This window comes from Aquarana catesbeiana, linkage group LG07 (genome assembly GCF_042186555.1).
Source record: "Aquarana catesbeiana isolate 2022-GZ linkage group LG07, ASM4218655v1, whole genome shotgun sequence".
In the NCBI taxonomy this organism is placed as follows: Eukaryota; Metazoa; Chordata; class Amphibia; order Anura; family Ranidae; genus Aquarana; species Aquarana catesbeiana.
In genome coordinates this window covers 306,094,403-306,117,315 of record NC_133330.1, presented here as the reverse complement: position 1 = coordinate 306,117,315, position 22,913 = coordinate 306,094,403, and the positions used below count along the sequence as shown (strand labels likewise).

Below are 22,913 nucleotides of genomic sequence, written 5' to 3'. Positions count from 1 at the left end.
TGTTCTCTTCAAACCTTAACTCATAGGCAAGACTAAAGAGCTGTCAAAGGAAGTCAGGGACAAGATTATAGACCTGCACAAGGCTGGAATGGGCTACAAGACCATCAGCAACAAGCTTGGTGAGAAGGAGACAACTGTTGGAGCAATTATTCACAAATGGAAGATATACACAATAACCATCAATCGTCCTTGTTCTGGAGCTCCATACAAGATTTCGCCTCATAGAATAAGGATGATCATGAGAAAAGTGAGAGATCAGCCCAGAACTACATGGGAGGAGCTTGTGAATGATCTCAAGGCAGTTGGGACCACAGCCACCAAACAAACCATTTGAGTTCTTTGGCATTACCTCGACTTGCTGTGTTTGGAGGAAGAAAAATGACCCCAAGAATACCATGCCTACAGTCAAGCATGGAGGTATGCTTTGGGGCTGTTTCTCTGCTAAAGGTACACACCGACTTTGCGCATTGAGGGGCCAATGGATGGGGTCATGTATTGTAAAATCTTGGATGAGAACCTTCTTCCCTCAGCCAGAACACTGAAGATGGGTTGTGGATTGGTCTTCCACCATGACAATGACCCAAAACATACTGCCAAGGCAATGCAGGAGTGGCTCAAGAAGAAGCACATTAAGGTCAGGGAGTTGCCTAGCCAGTCTCCAGACCTTAATCCTATAGAAAATTTAGGGAGGGAGCTGAAATTTCTAGTTGCCAAGTGACATCCAAGAAACCTTAAAGATTTAGAGAAGATCTGTGAAGAAGAGTGGACCAAAATCCCTGCTGAGATCTGTGTAAACCTGGTAACTAACTACAAGAAACATCTTACCTCTGTGCTTGCCAACAAGGGTTTCTCCACCAAGTCATGTTTTGCTTGGGGATAAAATACTTAATTTACTCACTGAACTGCAACTCAATTTATAACATTTGTATCATGTGTTTTTTCCTGGATTGTTGGTTGATATTCTGTCTCTATCATTTAAAATACACCTATTATAAAAATTATAAACCCTTCATTTCTTGGTAAGTGAGCAAACCTACAAAATCTGCAGGGGATCAAATAATTTTTTTCCCCACTGTATGTGCTGTGAAAGGATAGGTATGTGGTTGGATAGGACACCCCCCTACCGCAAGCAAGGAGATGGATGCATTAATAGGTGGCGCTTGTCTCGGGCTCCAATCACTTTTCAGACAAGCACCGGCAACAGGAATGCAGAGGGAAGGGAGGCTAACACATCCCCTCCCGCCTCTGCTTTCCCCTTACTGGCACTTATCTAAGGAAGTGCTTGATCCCAAGCGCCCGGCTAATAATGGTCTTTTTGCTAGCTGCATTGTCAGACGACCATAGCGAGGCAGGGAGGTCACATGTAAAAATGTCCATAAAATATGCTTAGGTCTTGAAGAAGTGGGCACATCCCAAAAGCTTGTCCTGAAATTTTGGATGTTAGTACAAATAAAGAAAAAGTATCACAAAAAGTATCAATTGTTCTTGTTGCATGCGCACTAATACAGAGGGCTTCTTCCACCTGTGTCAGAGTCCCTTGCTATGGAGTATTGACAGCTTTACTGCCTACAGGAGCTGCTGTCAATCAAAGACCCTGGGAGAACACTCAGAAGTGTGTCTGCCTTTAATGTCACAGGCTGACTATGCTGTCCTACAGAAATCCCATGTTTCAGCAGGAGTAGCAAGGGGGCTGACAGCGCTGCCACAGTTGTCACATCTTGTCACCCACATAACGGAAGTTGGACATGCTGGCCTCTTTAACAGGTATTTGTATGAACTTTGTAGGTTAACAAATATGAAAAGGATATACAAACAAACTGAGCATTTAAACTGAAATAATTTATAGAGCTTATTTAAGGCTAAGACCTGCCAGGTGCCTTTTCCGCTGTCCAATAAGGCATTATTCAGACGAGCGAATAAGGGAGCATACAGCTAAACATCACTTCAGTTTGTATACAGCCAGAAACGCCTTTCCTGGATGCAAATTGTCTGTGTTCAAGGCTGGTCAGAGTTCCTAATCACATGTAACCTCACAGATCAGTTGAGAATAGCTGTGGCGCCAGTCATTGCTTTGTACAGGGTACAAATCTTTCCATGCCAATGGTGGCTGTGGCTGTTCGTACACACTGTGGGCATGACTAAATTCCCCACTAGGAAGAATCCCTGATGTGAAGAGTGCTTCAGTGTCCAGTAGGGGCATTCTTACTGGACAGAGGGATGGCTGATGATAGAGTAAAACCCAACTTTGAAGTGATCATAACGGCTGCAATATCATCTTTTCTTCATCTTGTGCACCCAGCCCTTTATTCTGTCAGTGTTTTTTATGCAATATTAGTGCTACCCGAATTTCAAAACTTTTTTCAGAGGCTCAAATTATTTAATTCATAGAATCTCAAATAGTAGCAGCCAGAGTCATCAAGGGGCCCTTGTGTGAAACCAATTGTTCGTTCCGCCCCCATACTGACCAAGTAAAGACTTGTTTGTCGAATGAGAGTTAGATAGGAATGGGCCGTGTCTAAGTCTACATGGCAGTGGCAATAGTCCCTGAACCCATCTGATCCACCCCTAGTAAAAATGGACATAAATGTATCCATAAGTCACTGAGGGCCCTTGTGCAGCTGCACAGTTTGCACAAATGGTATGTATGTCCCTGAACCTAATCCTTCCACACACTGCTTGACCTCTGAGGGACTTTTGTTACTTTCCAGAAAAGCACAAGAAGTCATCACCTCGTTTTTCAGGCTCCTCAGCTACAAAATTTTCTAAACAGCACAAAAATGTAAAATGAGCATCCCTGTATCCCTCTGTGTCTATACTATTCAAAACTTTACAACTTATAAAATATGTGTTTGGGCAAATCCTTCCCTTTCTAATTGAGAAGATTGAATAAAGAAACTGCATGTGCAGCTTATGTCTGTCCGCTAAGTCAGAGGACACATAGTGGAGGATCTCAGTGCGATCGAAGACAGATGTCTCCCCTTCTGTCATTCTCAAGAAGATGTGTGCTTGTCTCTGACCACCCAAACTGATTATCTTGTTTCATTGCAATTACAGAGTTTGCTAAACAATGTGACAAGACTTCGGTAAATGAGCAAATGCAGCATCCTTGCAGGTGCATTCAGCTTACATTTGAGATCATTATGAGCTATTGGTAGGAGCTTCATAAATTCTTCTAAGCTGCTTCAAGCTTGATTGAGGTGCTTTTGCTTTTCCATTGAATGTATGATGAGAAAAAAAGTCTTTGTCCACAAGCCTGGCCTTTTTTAGCTAAGGCATGTGGTAGCATTGAATTTGTGGGAAGCCCCTAACCTCAACAGACTACCATTGTCTAGGGTAGTGGTCTCCAAACTGTGGCCTGTGGGCCAGATGGGACCCTTTGCTTGACTTTATCTTGGGGCACTATTCCTCCCAACTGACACCATTGATGAGGCACTATTCTTTCCACTGACGTCAATTATAGGGCATTATTCTATCCACTGACGCCAACAAAGGGGCTTTGTTCCTTACACTGATGCCAAAGATGGGACACTATTCCTTCCACTGACGCCAAAGATGGGGCACTATTCCTCCCATTGACACCACTGGTGTTGCACTACCCCTCATCCTATTGACCACAGGTGCTGTGTAATTTTTTTTACTCCAGCTTGTTTAGAAAGATTGGAGACCCCTGGTCTAGGGAAACAACCTCTTGCACTAATTAGAAAACTTGCACTTATTGCTAGTCTTTCTTCCTGAGATAAGTGGTGCTGCCATTGTCCGCCATTGGAGTCACCTGTTGTTACTCAGTCTCTTTAACAAATGAAAAAGCTGTTAGAGGGGCATGCACATACCTGCAGAATAATTCAGAGCCCCCAAAGACTCAAAGAGAATCAGTGCTCTCTCTCACTCCATACATTCCTTTTGGCCGATCACTTTGATGGGCTACCTCAATGGTCCATCGAAATGTGTGGGAAGTGGAAGGTGGTTGGAAAGCTGTGACATAAAAAAATGCAGAAACCTTGCATGATCGAAACAGCCTGGTATTCAGTCAGATCATGGGCACTGCTGTAGCTATATTACCCGTCAGCAGAATATTTGGGGTTCGTAAAGTGATTTTTACTGTAAGTACTTGCTGGGCAATGCTGGTGCAGTCTGCTTCTGTATTCAAGATCAACTATAATAAAACCCATCTGCCATTTTTTAACTCCTATGTTTTTTTAAATGTATTTCATACATAACATTTCTCCCAGCAGTTTTCTGGCTGTTAAGGGTTTGTTTTCAGTGGTCCAGTGGGTTCAATGGCAGTGGGTGGTCCTCTATACTGCAAAAAATGGTGCATACATGAGTGACATGAGTGCTATTCTTTACAGCATTCTCTTATGGCTCCAGGACTGATGATGTTCTCCAGAAGGTGTGTCTATGACAGCCCACGCTCACAGGAAGTGGGATGAATGAAGCCAGCTGTCATTCAACCCAAAAGAGAACCAACAGCAGTTGGTCGGGTTTTTCCACCGCATACCTCCGGAGGCAAGGTGAATATTGCAGTGAGGCCTGTATTTTTATTTTAAAATGATGATCGACCTACGGCCTCATTCAAAAAATATGGGGTACACAAAATACAGAACGATATGGTGTAATGATAACTAATCTGAGCTAGCTAAGTTAGTACATGGAGCTAGGTGGAAATTATTTGGCATACAAAACATGTCTGCTATCATTTGCCTCTCTGCAAGCCCTATACTCGCTACCTGCACATATGTTTTTTTATTATATATTGAAAAATCAGAACATGGAGGGAGGAAGCGTATCAGGCTGTGATGACATGCTCCCTTATTGTGGACCAAAAGTTGTCTCAACTGTACATTCTACTGCACTCTCATTACACTCCCCTGAGTCTATATAAGATAGGATACAATGCAGAACCCTAATTTCACAGGTGTAAAAGAGATCACGGGGACTTAATTAACCTATTATGGCGACGCCCCAAACTGCATCTCGATTGGAAGCAGGTAGTTGGAGACACGCTAAATGTGGTATTTAAGGTGAAAATCCAGATGTATACTAAGCATATTGGAAGGGGGTTATAGAGGAGGAACATCCCAGGATAGCCTTGGGCAGGGCATGCCCGTAGGCTAATTTTATTTTTTATGTGGAAGTCTCCTGACCCTCCTACGCATAAGTCTTGGATATCCTCTGTAGGCCACTCCTTACTCTTAGAAAGCCACATTTACACATGCAGGGGCTGCCCTGGTAAATTCGAAAAAGTGTGGGGGATGTGGCTGGATACCCCGGGACACAGCCCTAGGGAACGAGTATATCCGAGAATATTTAACTGTCCAAGTAGACCTTGAGAATTGGTTCTGTACGTAAGGCTGTTGACTTAGGTTGAATGGGCCTCGGTCTACACAAATTGGTTACACTGTCATACTGGGTAAGTTTAGCTTTCGTGTGGAATATGATAACGCCTGCATATTATTATATTAATGCTCATGTGCATAATGCCACAATATTTGTTGATTACATCATTCTTTATTGTTTTGTAATGTCTTGAAGTGTAAAACCTTTTATGTTTTTCAAAAAACATTTTCCCAATTTAAAAAACAAACAAGATGGTGTAATAATTTTTACAATTATTTTAAAATAATATCTCAGTAGTGGTTCAGGAAGAATGTTAATTGCACTCTTTGACAAGACAGATCAGCACATACAAAAGAATCTATAGTTCTTTGAAAAAAAAAAAAAAGTATGGTAGAGCAACCAAGCAAAATGTGAAATTCACATTAAAATGACTTTCAGGTATGCTTTCAACAACAGCTAAAAATGTGGACTGCTTTATAAACAGAAGGATTAAGAAGATAATGAATACCTTGTGTCGCTCCAGTCTGGACTCACACCCGCCAACGAGTTCCGGGAATCTGTTGCATATTTGTAAACCACGAGCAAGCAGTCCTTGCAGAGCTGGACTAGTCGATGGCAGCACTGGAGCTGGTCAGGTGTCACAACCTCGGTGCTCTTGCTGAATATCGTCTCCCACGACGTACTGTTGGCAGAGGATGCACAAATGACCTCATGTTCACAACCGCCAATGCCAAAATAAGAGCATTACACAAAACAGAAGGTTTAGCCGTCCTGGAGTAAGAGATACAACATGCGACCTTTCCATGCTTTGTTGGAAATGTCCGGAGTATTTTAAGCCAAATGCCGACAGATGGAGAATGAATGGAGAAAAAAAAGTTAATCTCCAAGTTTAAAACCACCCAAAACTTGTTGTTTACATGGCCCTCAAAAGATATGGCAGCTGGGATTGTTTACATGAATGGAATTGAGAGACATTTTGGGATAAGTTTGATTTAGAACTTGTGTTTAGTTCTGCAGAGTAGGAAAGGGTTACGAGGAGTTTCTATGAGATTAATTTTTTTCTCTTTGCATCCCCATTGGGAGATTTTTCCTCATTTCCTGACCTGATGACACATCAGGAAATGAAGGAGGATCCCCCAACAGGAAAACAACAATAACACATGAGAGGAGCTAAACCTTCTTTATTGTAGCCAAAATAAGAGTTTCTCTTGGATTTACACTTTAAGGGGTAATATACAAGGTAATACTGACATATAATCACACACATAGGTAGGACTTGATGGACTTGTGTCTTTTTTCAACCTCACCTACTATGTAACTATGTAAGGGGTTAGGTAAAAAAAACTATAACTGTTAAAATTATGATACAACCCTTGGCAAAAATTATGGAATCACCAGTCCCTGAGGATGTTCCTTCAGTTGTTTATTGCTGTAGAAAAAAAGTAGTTCACAGACATGGCCAAAAACTAAAGGCATTTCAAATGGCAACTTTCTGGCTTTAAGAAACACTAAAAGAAATCAAGAAAAATAATTGTGGTGGCCAGTAACAGTTAGATTTATAGAACAAGCACAGGGAATAAATTATGGAATCACTCAATTCTGAGGAAAAAATTATGGAATCACCCTGTAAATTTTCATTACAAACACTAACACCTGCATCAGATTAAATCTGCTTGTTAGTATGTAGGTAAAAAGGAGTGATCACACCTTGGAGAGCTGTTGCAACAAGTGGACTGATATGAAGCATGGCTCCAACACCAGAGATGTCAATTGAAAAAAAAGGAAAGGATTATCAAACTCCTTAAAGAGGGTAAATCATCACACAGTGTTGCGCAAGATGTTGGTTGTTCACAGTCGGCTGTGTCTAAAACATGGACCAAATACAAACAACATGGGAAGGTGGTTAAAGGCAAGCATACTGGTAGACCAAGGAAGACATCAAAGCGTCAAGACAGAAAACTTAAAGCAATATGCCTTGAAAATGTACAACAAAACAAATGAGGAACAAATGGGAGGAAACCGGAGTCAACATCTGTGACCGAGCTATAAGAAACCGCGTAAAGGAAATGGGATTTACATACAGAAAAGCTAAAAGAAAGCCATCTCTAACACCTAAACACAAAAAAACAAGGTTACAATGGGCTAAGGAAAGGCAATCGTGGACTGTGGATGATTGGATGAAAGTCATATTCAGTGATGAATCTCGAATCTGCATTGGGCAAGGTGATGATGCTGGAACTTTTGTTTGGTGCCGTTCCAATGAGATTTATGCAGACGACTGTTTACCATTGTAACCTTGTTTTTTTGTTTTTAGGTGTTAGAGATGGCTTTCTTTTAGCTTTTCTGTATGTAAATCCCATTTCCTTTACGCGGTTTCTTATAGTTCGGTCACAGATGTTGACTCCAGTTTCCTCCCATTTGTTCCTCATTTGTTTTGTTGTACATTTCAAGGCATATTGCTTTAAGTTTTCTGTCTTGACGCTTTGATGTCTTCCTTGGTCTACCAGTATGCTTGCCTTTAACCACCTTCCCATGTTGTTTGTATTTGGTCCATGTTTTAGACACAGCCGACTGTGAACAACCAACATCTTGTCAGGTCCCACACTTACCAGACAGATGAGTCCACTTGGGCAGAGGGTAGGCTCCCTTACGTATCCGATTCGGGGCCCCTGGTAGAGTAGACAGGAGGCCCGTGAGTGCGGAATGGTATGAGGGCCTGAAGTTAGAGTCCTGGAGCACGGTGGTCTGGCAAGCAACCGGTAGAACTTTAAACTTGGTAGAGCAGATGCTGAGCAGGAGTTAATCAGGCTTGGTCACACACAGGCAGGGGTCGGCAACGGGCTGGCGGCAACGGTACAAGGGAGAAGGCAGAAACGAGGTCAAACAAGCCGGGGTCGGGTTCAGGCAGCAGTCAAGGAAGGTCCAAAGGTAAGCCGGGTCACAACGGGTAAACACTACGGAGATACAGGAACACAGGATGATCACGGAACAAGACACAGAGCTGTTTGATCAGGCAGCACCGAGTCAGTGTAGAGGCAGGCTTCAAATAGGCTGATTGGCGCCAAACACCGCGCACGTGCGCGCGCCAATTCGCCAAAGCGCGCCGCGCCTCCGCACGCGCCCGAGCGCGCCCCCGACACCAGCGTGCACGCCCACACTACCGGGCATGTCAAAGGCAGCGCCCACAGGTGGACGCGCGCTAGCGCGAACGCGCGTACGCACGAACACCCGGACGCCACCCCGCACGCCACGGCCGGTCAGCTCAGACACGCCGGCGCCCCCAGGGACACGCGCCCCAGCACGCACAGGGACACGAGCACCAACGTGCCCCGGCGCGCACCGGCGCCCAACCAGGTAACCTCTCTGACAGTGCCCCCTCCTCAAGGGCAGACTCCGGATGCCCAGTTGGGCCATCTTTGAGGCATGAGAGGTTTTAAAGGATTGCAGGAGTTCTCTGGCATGTAAATTGCTTTCCGGCTCCCACGAATTATCTTCGGGTCCATAGCCCTTCCATTTTACCAGATATTGCACCTGATTGTGCCTTCTTCTGCAATCTAGAATTGCTTCCACTTCGAACTCCTCCTCGCCATCAACCATAATAGGTTTGGGTGGACCAATGCTGCGACCAGAAAAGAAGTTGGGGGTGACCGGCTTCAGGAGGGACACGTGGAATACTGGATGTATCCTCAGGGAGTTAGGAAGGTCAAGTTCGTATGCCACATTGTTGATTTTCCTTTTGATCAAGAAAGGACCCAGGTATTTGGGGCCCAATTTCCTGGATGGGCAGGCCAACTTGAGGTTAGCGGTAGACAGCCAGACAGAATTGCCGGATTCTAGAACAAGTTCCCCCCGTCTCTTCCTGTCAAAGATCTTCTTGTAATCTTCCTGAGCCTTGGTCATGGTTTCCTGCAGCAATTTATTGTTGTTAGAGAAGAAATCCAAAGTTTTGGACACTGCAGGAACAGGACACTCGGGGAATGATCCAGGCAAGAAGGATGGATGGAAACCATAATTGGCATAAAACGGAGACTGGTTAGTAGCTGAATGTAGAGAGTTATTATAGGAGAATTCTGCGATGGGAAGCAGGGAGGCCCAATCATCCTGGGAGAATGCAGAAAAACAGCGGATGTATTGCTCCAAGGTTTGGTTCGTCGTCTCGGTTTGTCCATTTGACTGAGGGTGGTAGGCCGAAGAGAATGACAACTCGATTTCAAGAGCGCCACAAAGGGCCCTCCAGAATCTGGAGGTGAACTGGACGCCCCTGTCTGAAACTATATTGGTCGGGACTCCATGCAGTCTGACGATCTCCTTAATGAAGATGGAAGCGGTCTCCATGGCTGAAGGGGTGCCCTTCATGGGGAGAAAATGGGCCATTTTAGACAGCCTGTCTACCACAACAAAAATGGACGAAAAACCTTCTGATGGTGGAAGCTCAACAATAAAGTCCATTGAAATCATGGCCCATGGTCTCTCTGGGACTGGCAATGGTCTCAACAGGCCCCATGCTCTTGTCCGGCTAGTTTTGTTTCTGGCACACGTGTTACAGGACTCCACATATTCCTTACAATCCTTAGTAAGACAAGGCCACCAAAAGGTGCGTTGGACAAGGTCAGTTGTTTTCCGAGTGCCGAAGTGGCCAGCAAGTTTGTGATCATGACACAAGCTTAACACCCGTACCTTTAACTCCTCAGGGACCACAATCTTATTCTTGAACCAGAACAGTCCATCTTTGGTACAGGCTTCAACAGGTGGAGACATTCCCATAGAGGCACGTCTGATTTGAGAAATTAGATCCTCCTGTAGGATTAGGAAATTTCCAGAGGGGAGGATGGTCTCTGGGGACACGGTTCTTTCAGAATCGAGAAACATCCGGGAAAGGGCATCAGATTTAACATTCTTGGATCCGGGTCTGTAATTAATATGGAAAATAATTCGGGAAAAAAAAAGTGCCCATCTGGCCTGCCGGGGTCTCAATCGCTTGGCTGTTCTTAGATATTCCAAGTTCTTATGGTCTGTGTAGACCAAAATGGGGTGTGCTGCACCTTCCAGGAGATAACGCCATTCCTCCAGAGCCGCTTTAATGGCCAAAAGTTCCCGATCACCCACGTCATAGTTTTTCTCGGAAGGAGAGAGTTTACGTGAGAAGAATCCCACAGGGTACAGGAGTGCTTTGGCACCCTGTCTCTGTGAAAGTACAGCTCCGACTGCAACCTCAGAAGCATCCACCTCTAAGACGAAAGGCAAGGCAGGGTTGGGATGCTTAAGAATAGTGGCTGACGTGAACAGCGCCTTGAGTCTTTCAAAGGCCTCTTGTGCCTCAGGGGTCCAGCAGAACCGGCATCCTTGTTTAGTAAGCTCTGTAATGGGAGTTATGATTGAAGAAAATCCCTTAATAAATTTCCTATAGAAATTGGCAAAGCCAATAAAGCGTTGTACTCCTTTCTTGTCAGTCGGTGCAGGCCAATCCAGAATAGCGGATACTTTCTGTGGATCCATTTTGATGCCGTCAGGGGAAATGATCAGGCCCGGGAACTGGATAGATTGGAGCTCAAATTCACATTTTTCAAGTTTGGCGTACAGCCCATGTTGTCTGAGCCGGGAAAGTACATTTCGTACGTGTTTGCGGTGCTCCATCAGGGAGGCAGAGAAAACCAGGATATCGTCCAGGTAAATGATGACATATAAGTCCAGTAAGTCATGAAAGACATTGTTGACAAAATGCTGGAATGTCGCCGGTGCGTTGCACAGACCAAAAGGCATGACGAGATACTCGTAATGTCCGAATCGAGTACGAAAGGCCGTCTTCCACTCGTCTCCTTCTCTTATGCGGATCAAATTATAGGCTCCACGGAGGTCTAGCTTAGTAAAAACGGTAGCAGATCCTAATCTCTGAAATAGTTCAGGAACCAGGGGTAGCGGGTATCTGTTCTTAATAGTGATTTTATTGAGCTCCCGATAGTCAATGCAGGGACGTAAGGAGTGATCTTTCTTTTCCACGAAAAAGATACCTGCCCCAGCTGGAGACGTGGAAGGACGGATGAACCCTTTCTTCAGGTTTTCATCTATATAGGTTTTCAAGGTGCCCAGCTCCTGCTCAGTTAGAGGGAAGATCCTCCCAAAAGGGACTTCGGTACCTGGCAAAAGTTCTATTGGGCAATCATAGGGTCTATGTACTGGAAGGGTGTCTGCCCCTTTTTTACTGAACACATCCAGGAAATCCCGGTAAGGTTCGGGAAGATCTTGGTAGGGCTTAGTTTCTGAGTCTATGCACAGGCATTGGGAGGAGGTTAATGGGGTCCCCCGTAAGCAGTGTTGTCTGCAATATTCAGAAGAAAACTGGATCTTGCCTGTAGACCAATTGATACTAGGATTGTGAGCCTGTAGCCAAGGTATTCCTAGGATGACTGGGAAGAGAGGAGAGGAGATGACATCTAGGCGTAAAAGTTCCTGGTGTTCCGGGCCAATGGTGGCCAAAAGAGGAACCGTTTCTTGGGTGACGGGTCCGGAGCGGAGGGTGGAGCCGTCCGCTAGAAAAACTGCCAGTCCTTGGGCTTTAGTTTGAGTGGGAATATGATGGGTTTCGACGAAGGTCCGGTCAATGAATCCACTACATGCTCCCGAATCAATGATGACCGGTACTGGGATGCTCCTTCCAGGTAACTGTAATACAATGGAAAATGTTAAATGGTTACCGGCACTAGGTAGGACAGGTGCACACAACGAGGAAGACGGCAGACACTTACGTCTTTTATTGGGGCATGCTCTTGCAAAGTGACCAGACTCCCCACAGTACAAGCACAGGTTGAGTGTGCGTCTGCGTGTCTTCTCCTCAGGAGTCAGAGAGGGACGGAGCAGTCCCAACTGCATGGGCTCAGGGACCTCCAGGACTGGAGTAGATGAGACAAGCGGAGCTTGGTTCGGGGCACTAGGGGCCCTAGGCAACATCCAGGTGAGGCGTGGGTGACCAACAGATCTCTCAGAGCGTCTCTCCCTGAGGCGGCGGTCAATTTGGATAGACAGATTGATTAGCTCCTCTAGTGTCTGGGGTACCCCCACTCGTGCTAGTTCATCCTTTAGGGGATCCGACAACCCCAGCCGATATTGGTGACGCAAGGCTGCGTCATTCCACTCCGTATCCGAGCTCCAACACCTAAACTCCACGGCGTAATCTTCAGCAGCTCTGCGGCCTTGTTGAAGGGAATGTAAAGCGGCTTCTGCCGTGGCTGTTAGCTGGGGGTCCTCATACAGCTGAGACATAGCTAGGAAAAAGTCACTTAGGGAGTCAAGAGATTGAGCCTTTTGCTCCAATAGATGGTGGGCCCAGGTTTGAGGCTCGCCGGTCAACAAGGATATGACGAACCCCACTTTAGTAGCCTCCAGGGAGAACGTACGGGGTTGCAAAGCAAAGTAGAGTTCGCATGCGTTACGGAACGCCCGGAACTTACTGCGTTCTCCGGAAAACTTTTCGGGTGTAGGTACCCTGGGCTCTGGTGGAAGCATCACTACAGAAGGCGCTGAGGCAGGGTTGGCAGACACTACTCCTGGAGGAGAGGCTGAAAGGGCCTGGACCTGCCCTTACAGTCTGGTATAGCCTTCCTGTAGGCTTTTAACGGCTTGAGTAAGGTCCGCTAGGTGCCTGCACAGTTCATCCATGGGGGAGGCCCCCTGCCCGGACTCAGTCATGGCTGCCTGATACTGTCAGGTCCCACACTTACCAGACAGATGAGTCCACTTGGGCAGAGGGTAGGCTCCCTTACGTATCCGATTCGGGGCCCCTGGTAGAGTAGACAGGAGGCCCGCGAGTGCGGAATGGTATGAGGGCCTGAAGTTAGAGTCCTGGAGCACGGTGGTCTGGCAAGCAACCGGTAGAACTTTAGACTTGGTAGAGCAGATGCTGAGCAGGAGTTAATCAGACTTGGTCACACACAGGCAGGGGTCGGCAACGGGCTGGCGGCAACGGTACAAGGGAGAAGGCAGAAACAAGGTCAAACAAGCCGGGGTCGGGTTCAGGCAGCAGTCAAGGAAGGTCCAAAGGTAAGCCGGGTCACAGCGGGTAAACACTACAGAGATACAGGAACACAGGATGATCACGGAACAAGACACAGAGCTGTTTGATCAGGCAGCACCGAGTCAGTGTAGAGGCAGGCTTCAAATAGGCTGATTGGCGCCAAACGGCGCGCACGTGCGTGCGCCGATTCGCCAAAGCGCGCCGCGCCCCTGCACGCCCCCGACACCAGCGTGCACGCCCACACTACCGGGCATGTCAAAGGCAGTGCCCACAGGCGGACGCGCGCTAGCGCGAACGCGCGTACGCACGAACGCCCGGACGCCACCCCGCACGCCACGGCCGGTCAGCCCAGACATGCCGGCGCCCCCAGGGACACGCGCCCCAGCACGCACAGGGACACGAGCACCAACGCGCCCCGGCGCGCACCGGCGCCCAACCAGGTAACCTCTCTGACACATCTTGTGCAACACTGTGTGATGATTTACCCTCTTTAAGGAGTTTGATAATCCTCTCCTTTTTTTTCAATTGACATCTCTGGTGTTGGAGCCATGCTTCACGTCAGTCCACTTGTTGCAACAGCTCTCCAAGGTGTGATCACTCCTTTTTACCTACATACTAACAAGCAGATTTAATCTGATGCAGGTGTTAGTGTTTGTAATGAAAATTTACAGGGTGATTCCATAATTTTTTCCTCAGAATTGATTCCATAATTTATTCCCTGTGCTTGTTCTATAAATCTAACTGTTTACTGGCCACCACAATTATTTTTCTTGATTTCTTTTAGTGTTTCTTAAAGCCAGAAAGTTGCCATTTGAAATGCCTTTAGATTTTGGCCCTGTCTGTGATCTGCTTTTTTTCTACAACAATAAACAACTGAAGGAACATCCTCAGGGACTGGTGATTCCATAATTTTTGCCAGGGGTTTTAGAAGGGTTAGACAATCAGTAAGGATTATATTTCTTCCACAGGTATCAAAACACTCTACATCATTGCAAGAAGAAAAACAATTGTATGTAAATACCATCAAATAACCAAGTCAAGAATTTTGAACAGAACAGAATTACAATACTTATACCAAAGGAAAATAATGTCTATGATGCTGTCAAACCTACTACAGATTGTATTCTGCATAGATCATACTTTATTCATTAATTATGTTTAAAGACGTATATGTATAAGCAAAGGCAAAATGAAAAATCCAAAAAACACTTTCAGGATCTTATATGCATATGAAAGGTTGCTGCTTTGCAGAGTGAATCTTTATGTAGAAAAAGTTGGCTCCAATTATAGTGCAACATTTATTTGGTACATTTGTTGTGAGAATTGTGCCCAATCAACCTTGAACTAACCAAACTTCGAGTTTGGAGGAAGATACATGTACACGTTTTTGGATAAGACTTTGGTGACATTACCCCCTTTTTTTGTTTGTTTTACAAATGATAACCACTTAGACTATAAATATCTTATGACTATGAACATTGCTATATATTTTTTTTTTTTTCACTTTGCTGTATATACAGTAAATGTGAGCTGATCGTGGAAGTGTGTGGGGAAGGTGATCCGGCATCAGGGTGGTCCCAGTGTATGTGGAGGTCCCAGGGGTGATCCGATCTGCAACAAGAAGTCCCAGCCTGGCCAGCAGAGGGGAGCCGCAGCAGCGGAAACACCAAGAGAGCAGGGGTCAGCATGGAGGGGACCAACAATCAGTGTGGACTGCAAGCTGGAAATGAGGTAGCAAAGGGTGGGATGCGTCTCGGAACAGCTGATTGGTTCCTTCTTCATGCCAATAACTAGAAGCTATAGAGTGTGGCTTCTTATAGTCTGGGGGCAGGCTGTGAGCGGGACTATGGGTGGGATGGGGAGGAGCCTAAGCCCAGTATTGTGATGTGCTATGCCAGCACTGAGAACACAGAGAGGTCCAATGACATACACAGTAAGGGGGGGGGGTAAAACAGGGGGGAAACTACAAATGTCAATCGACACATTATGGAAAAAACAACAATGAACATGTATGTGAAAGATGAATATAGCAGCCAGATATATATCTCCCTGCACATACATGTACACATACATACATATATGGGTAGCTGAGAGGCTGAGCCAAGTGCTGGTCCAGGCACGTGGGTGGATCCCAACCATATGGTCGCAATTTTTCCTGAGCCTGGCCCGGCTCTGTGATGTCAGCCGACAGCGGGGTTCAGTCTGCTGTCAGCTGAAAACAGGTCACAGTAGTGCAAAATGAACTGCACTCCTGTGATCCAAAAGAGAAGTACAGCCAAACAAGTTTTGGCTGTACTTCTCCTTTAATTGTCTCTCTAAAATTCCACTTTAAAGAGATGTAGCGGACAGCGGACTACAGTTATCTGGCACTGCAGACTTATCCTCTCCTTTCTTGGACTGACTCTGTGTTCCTCTAATGCTGGGCTTGAAAGTACTTGCATCATCTTCTTGAGCCCAGCAGAGAGCAGTGTGGGGACTGTAGTCTCCTGAACAGATATCCTGGATCTGCAGAACTATCTCTGGACTACACATCCCAGCATGCCATCTGCTACAGCGAAATAACTCTGGGAGAGGCTTTAAAAGGGTCAGCCGGCTAGGCCCAAGCTCTCTTGTTTCCCGGGGTTCATTAAGTAAACACCCCTCTGCTGCTGTGCGAGAGGACTGTGGCCTACTACGCGGCAAATCAACAATCTCAGCTCTGACCCAGGTGGGTCCCACGTCGTTTGCTACACAGGGGGCATCAGCGCAGTGACGCTGTCACCAGCCAGATTCCCGCGACCAATCCGGCATCCCTGCCTGTTCTGCAGCAGGAGGCATCGAGTTGGATCACTCTTCAGGAGGCACCTATGCTGTTCTTCAGTTTGGTGAGAGGGCATCCGCCTGCCAATACAATCTCTACCTTATCCTAGTTCATAGAACACTGTATATAGACACCTCAAACCGGGAATTGCCTTATCTCACAGAATACTGCATAAAGACACCTTACACCTGGAATTACTCTAATGCCGCGTACACACGAGCTGACTTTACGGCAGACTTTGTCCGGCAGACTTTTCGATGGACTTTCCGACAGACTTTCAGAATGAACGGACTTACCTCCACACGATCAACCAAAGTAGCCAATAGCTGCCCTAGCGACGGTTTTTGTCCGTCGGACTAGCATACAGACGAGCAGACTTTTCGACCTGACTCGAGTCCGTCGGAAAGATTTGAAACATGTTTCATTTCTAGGTCCGTCGAACGTTTGGGGAAAAAATGTCCGCTGGAGCCCACACACGATCGAATTGTCCGCCAGACCAAGTATGCCATAACGTCCGGTCGTGTGTACGCGGCATTAGGATTACAATTAGCCAGGCACAACTGCTTGCTTTGATTATATCTCACTGTGCCACACTCAGGATTCTTGTTCTATGAGCTCCAACTTTCCGGTGAAGATCACTGCGAGGCCTTGCATCCTGGACACTCTTATCTTATTGCTTTTTAAAGGGACATACTCCTAATATCTATAATACCCAGTCTCCAATTAGGATTAAAGGTATAATAGGCAACATAGGGGTTCTCTTTTAATATCGATAGTGTATTAAGCCATTAATAGCTTTCCCCTGGATATTCCTTCATTTATTGTCTGTTTCTATATACATTGCTTTTTTTATATCTGTGATCCCAAGCTGTTATTTAATTGCCTCAGGGGACCTTTTCAACTGAGTTTTGGCAGTTTACCCAGGACTTAGCTGACTAATACCCTGTCTCAAGACTCTCCCTTTGAACAAGTAAAATCAGAGCGAGCTAATCAATTTGCATTGTGTCTGTGTATTATTTAAAAGGTACATACAACATGTCTGAACCTAGAGTGTCAGGAGCGCTGGAACGTTTACAGGGTCAAAATGGCGCAGATGAACATGCAATTCTAAGTGACCCCCAAGGAAGCAGTGCTACAGAGACAAAACGTGGGGAATTTTGCAAGTATTGTAGAGATATACAATGTGTTATTTTTTATTTTGCCCAGATTTACACTTTAATGGAATCTGATGAATCGCCAGGTAAATCAGAATCCAATTAAATATGAAAGATGAGACCAAGTTAGTTGTCTGCAACTGTTCCTTATTTGCTTCAGCTTTTGTAATTCAGCCCTGCTCCCTAGCAAGTATTAACAGTCTGATATGTTGCTGCTGTGAGGTTCTGCACTGTCTGCTGAGCCACGGATAACCAGGCACAGATCAGATGCCGCCCAAGCAGCTTGCTGTGATGTGACCTTGTCCATGCAGAAAGAGCCGCAGGCTGGCACACTGACAGCCCAAGTAGCAGGAAAGACAGATGGTGCTGTTCGGGGTTGGAGTTCAGCGCAATGATCGGCAATGAGATAAAGACAGGCCTAATGCAGGGAATATTAAACACCCCCCCACACCCAAGCTGCTTGACAAATAGAAGGTCAATATGTTAAACTCAATATAAACACAGATTTACTGGTGGCAAAAGGGTCTGACAATAAGACTCTGAATTTCACATTGCCGAGATCATCTGGGGTAACAGATCTTTCTACTTTCTTACTGACTGTAAATGGCTATAGCAATGATATTATTTAAAGGAGGGCTCCGCTAAGCAGTATTTCCATCAAAATTGGCCATAAAACATAATCCTAGTTCAGTTTCAGAAGCAAAAACCTTTTTTTTAAATAAAAGCACACTCTTATTAATAAAACAGTACGAGGAGCAAAGAGGTAGAGCTGGTGACAAAGGGTTGTTAGATTTTGACACACACATAAGATATTATGAGAGCCTACTGAAATAATCCATTGTTATATTGTCAGATGGACCCTAAAGCTGCTTTCACACTGCGCCATTGAAAAAATGCATAAAAAAAACACATATGCGTTTTGGATGCGTTTCAGGTGCGTTTTCTGGGTGCCTAACTCCCAGCATGCATCTGTGAAACATGGACATGTAACAAAAAACGCACCAAAAACGCAAAACAGGTGCGTTCTTTATGCATTATTGCAGTGTTTTCTATTAACCACTTGACCTCCGGAAGATTTACCCCCCTTCATGACCAGGCCATTTTTTGTGATATGGCACTGCTTTAAAAGTGATTGTACACCCTCATCTTGTAAAACAAACCATTCAGTTTAAAACAGAAATGAAAGACAAAACATTTTTGTATAGATATAAAAAAAAAAAAAAAAAAAACATTATAAATACCTTTTTTCCCTTTTTTATAAGTGATTACATCCCCTCTGTTCTCAGCTGCATAAGAGCTGGGGGAGGAGAACCTGCAGTACACTGAGTTTCCCAGTGAATGGCTGTGCAGCGGGAGGGTGCGCCAGGACAAGTCTGATCATTGGAAGAGTTCCCAGCATAGCTAGAGAACTGACTATTGTGTGTTCTCCTGCTTAGTGTGGTCAGTTTTTAATAGGAAAACAGAGGGACTGACATAAACACCAGGGATTTCACATGAAGGAAGCAATAAAAAGAACAGGATACTTTCTCATACAAGTACATGATACAGCAGGCACATATCAGGAATATGAAATGTTTGGGTAACAAACGCTTTAAGGCCCCTTTCACACGGGGGGCGGTGGGTGCATCGGCGGTAAAGCGCCGCTATTTTTAGCGGCGCTTTACCGTCAATTTTGCAGCGCTATTCGGCCGCTAGCGGGGCGTTTTTACCCCCCCCACTAGCGCCCGAGAAAGGGTTAAAAACACCCGCAAAGCGCTGCTGCAGTAGCGCTTTGCCGGCGGTATAGCCGCGCTGCCCATTGATTTCAAGGAGGAGGAGCAGTATACACTCCGCTCCTTCACCGCTCCAAAGATGCTGCTAGCAGGACTTTTTTTAGCGTCCTGCCAGCGCACTGCTCCAGTGTGAAAGCACTCGGGGCTTTCACATTAGAGAGACAGGAGCGGCTCTTTCAGGGCACTTTGCAGGCGCTATTATTAGCGATGTAGCGCCTGCAAAGCGCCCCAGTGTGAAAGGGGTCTAATCTAACTGACAATTGCGTGGTGATGCAACGCTGTACTCAAATAAAATGTATGTTATTTTTTTCCCACAGGGGTTAGAGGTTATTTCCTCTTCCTTGCAAGGAGCATTACGAATTTGTAGCTGCTCATCTGTGAGCTTGGATAGCGAGAGGGCATCAAGTAAGGTCTGAAAGGTGGAACAAGGTGGGGATGAAGGGCCGGATAGGAGCTTTTGGTAGTAAGAGGAAAATATTTATAAGACTTCCTTAGGGTGAGTTGTGAGGTTACCATTATAGTCCCACAATTTATATGAATGCGTTGGTTGGGCGGATTGTTTTAATTTTCTTGCAAACATAGCTGAGGCCAAATTGCTGTGCCATGCTCTGTTCTTGTCACATTATACTTCTGCATTGTCACCCTATCTTAAACTCGTCCAATGGAGACTACAATTGGCTGTGCCAATGCGCATTACATAAGCATGGTTCACTGTTGATCCCATCCTGAGAAATGACACACAGACGTTGCCGGAGTGCATGTACACCGGATGAGGCTGCAAAGAGAGGCTGCTGGAGATCAGAAGATCAGATCAGTGGATAAAAAAGTAAAAATAATATTTTATTTTTCAAACATAAAAATATTAGGGTTGCACAGATACAGATACTAGTAGGCTCTTTCCTTTTCCAAATGCACACTGTTCCGAACTGTGGTTAGGTCTCCTGTCTATTCATCTTCAGTGCAGCTGAGGCTGCTAAGAAAGGGACTAGGGGAATCTCTGTCCTCAGTCCCTTTCCCTTTCACAAAGGGGAGAAGTCAGGGATCTGTTTAGTCCCCTGATATCCCACCAAAGCCTCCCAACCCCCTGACAGGGTTGATAAAAAAAAAAAAAAGGAAAAATTGTAATAAATAATTACTTAAAAGTAAAATTGTAAAAATAATAAAAAATAATATAAAAATAAAAAACAAAACACCATACACTCCCCCCCACCCCACCCAAAAAAAAGCAAGCATTGTAAAAAAAAAATAAAAAAAAAAAATATGAGTTGTAAAAAATAATAATTAAAATAAATTGTAAAAAAAAATTGTAAAAATGTTTAAAAATTTAAATAAAAAACGACTGACATAGTCTATAACTCATCAACGCCCATCAGTGCCACCTATCAGTGCCCATCAGTACTGCATATTAGTGCCACTGTCACATGACATTTAAAAAAAAGTATTGGTAATTGGTATCGTCAAGTACTTGAAGAAAAATATTGGTTCTTGCACTCGGTCTTAAAAAAGTGGTATCGGTGCAACCCTAAAAAATATTCTGTGTGTCTGCTATAGGAGATCAGCTTATTTATGTATAACTCAAATCTTTTAATCGACTTGTTTGAATGGGTATAAAGTGACCTTGTAGGTGGAACTATCCTTTCAATCTACCAGCACACTGAGATTCTAATCGAAGAGAGGTGTAAGAAGGACTTTGATTCATACCTGGTAGCTTTGCCCTAAGCTTTTAATGCACTGGAGGAAATATCTATGATGGCAATTTTACTACCCATATGACATAAACCTGTGCTTTATCCACAGTAAGCAAAATAACAGACAAACAACAAGACGCACAATAAATATCCTGTATTTACTTTCTCCGTGTGCCCTCGCTGCCCAGATCAGAAACTCATGTTTAAGTTTCAAGTTCTTGAAAAAGTAAAAAAAGAAGAAAAGTAAACAGGGGTACACATGGTGCCTGGCCTTACGGGACCCCATTCCATTCTTGCCGATGTTTTGTGAGAAACAAGGACTGTCATTTCTTCTCCATACCAGTACTGGGTATTGCATGGTCTGCTAGAATTTGGATCAGGGTTGTAAATATGAAAGTTGGTAAAGGATAGTTTTGGCTCAGCACAAAGCAAACCAAAAAGCCAAGAAAATGTTTATTTTAAAGACTCTAATGCCGCGTACACACGACCGGACTTTCCGGCAGAAAAGGTCCAACGGAATCATTCCGTCGGACGTTCTGATCGTGTGTGGGCTTCATCAGACTTTTTCTTTCTAAAACTCTGACGGACCTAGAAATAGAACATGTTTCAAATCTTTCAGACAGAATCAGTTCCTATCGGGAAAACCGTTCGTCTGTATTCTAGTCCGACGGACCAAAAACGATGCAAGGGCAGCTATTGGCTACTGGCTTTTGAACTTCCTTTTTCTAGTCCCGTCGTTCGTCATCTCGTTCTAAACGATCGGACTTTGGTGTGATCGTGTGTAGGCAAGTCCATTTCAGCAAAACTCCGTCGGAACTCCGTCAGAAAGACCGTCGGAGTCTATTCTGATGGAAAGTCCGGTCGTGTGTACGCGGCATAAGAGAGATAAAAGAGAGATCCAAATGGCACTGCCTGTAAGATAGTGCTGTTCAGTATCTTTCCTTTGATACAGGCTTATTCCCGTTGATTTTTATTAACTAAATACATTTTCTAATTTAACAAATAAACATTTAATAATTTAATATACACTATACTACCAAAAGTATTGGCACACCTTCCTTTACACGCACGTGAACTTTAATGACATTCCAGTCTTAGTCCGTAGGGTTCAATATTGAGTTGGCCCACCCTTTGCAGCTATGACAGCTTCAACTCTTCTGGGAAGACTGTCCACAAGGTTTAGGAGTGTGTCTATGGGAACGTTTGACCATTCTTCCAGAAGCGCATTTGTGAGGTCAGGCACTGATGTTGGACGAGAAGGCCTGGCTCACAGTCTTTGCTCTAATTCATCCCAAAAGTGTTCTATTCCTATGCCGTGTACACACGAGCGTTTTTTCCGACGGAATTCCGCTCACACCAAAGTCCAACCGTCAAGAACGCGGTGACATACAGCACGTATGACGGGACTAGAAAAAGGAAGTTCAATAACCAGTAGCCAATAGCTTCCATCTCGTACTTGCTACAGAGCATACGTTGTTTTTGGTATGTCAGAACAGCATACAGATGAGCAGTTTTCCTGATAGAATTGGTTCCGTCTGAAAAATTTAGAACATGTTCTCTTTCTAGGTCCGTCAGAATTTTCGACATAAAATGTCCGATGGGGCATACACACGATCGGAATATACAATGAAAAGATCCCGTCTGACTTTTTCTGTCGGAAATTCCGCTTGTGTGTACACGGCATTAGAGCCCTTTGACACTGAGCCGCGGGCGTTAGCGGTAAAGCCCTGCTACTTTTAGCGGCGATTTACCGTCATTTTAGCAGCGCTTTTCGGTTGCTAGCAGGGGGCATTTGTAACCTCCGCTAGCAGCCAAAAAAGGGTTAAATGCGGCCGGAAAGGGCCACTGCTGAAGCGCTTTTCAGGCGTTTCGGCAGCGCTGTCCATTAATTTCAATGGGCAGCGGTGGTGGAGGAGCGGTGTATACACTGCTCCTCCACCGCCCCAAAGGCGCCGCTTGCAGGACTTTTTCTAACATCCTGCAAGCGCATCGCTCCAGTGTGAAAGCACTCGGGCTCTCACACTGGGGCTGCAGGTGAGGCGTTTTTCAGGCGCTTTACAGGTGCTATTTTTAGCCCAAAATCACCTGAAAAATGCCCCAGTGTGAAAGGGGTCTTAAGGGTCAGCATACCAAGACATTTTGTACAATTTCATG

At 45.0% G+C, this 22,913-nt stretch overlaps 1 protein-coding gene across 2 annotated transcripts in view; it reads right to left on the bottom strand.

Moving 5' to 3' along the window:
- Positions 1–22,913, bottom strand: part of TTLL7 (tubulin tyrosine ligase like 7) — a 302,305-nt gene that overhangs the window by 19,839 nt on the left and 259,553 nt on the right. For both annotated transcript variants that reach the window (XM_073593653.1, XM_073593652.1), the window contains exon 20: positions 5,846–6,019. In XM_073593653.1, the coding sequence (XP_073449754.1) occupies positions 5,846–6,019 (174 nt within the window). The remainder of the gene's footprint in view (positions 1–5,845; positions 6,020–22,913) is intronic.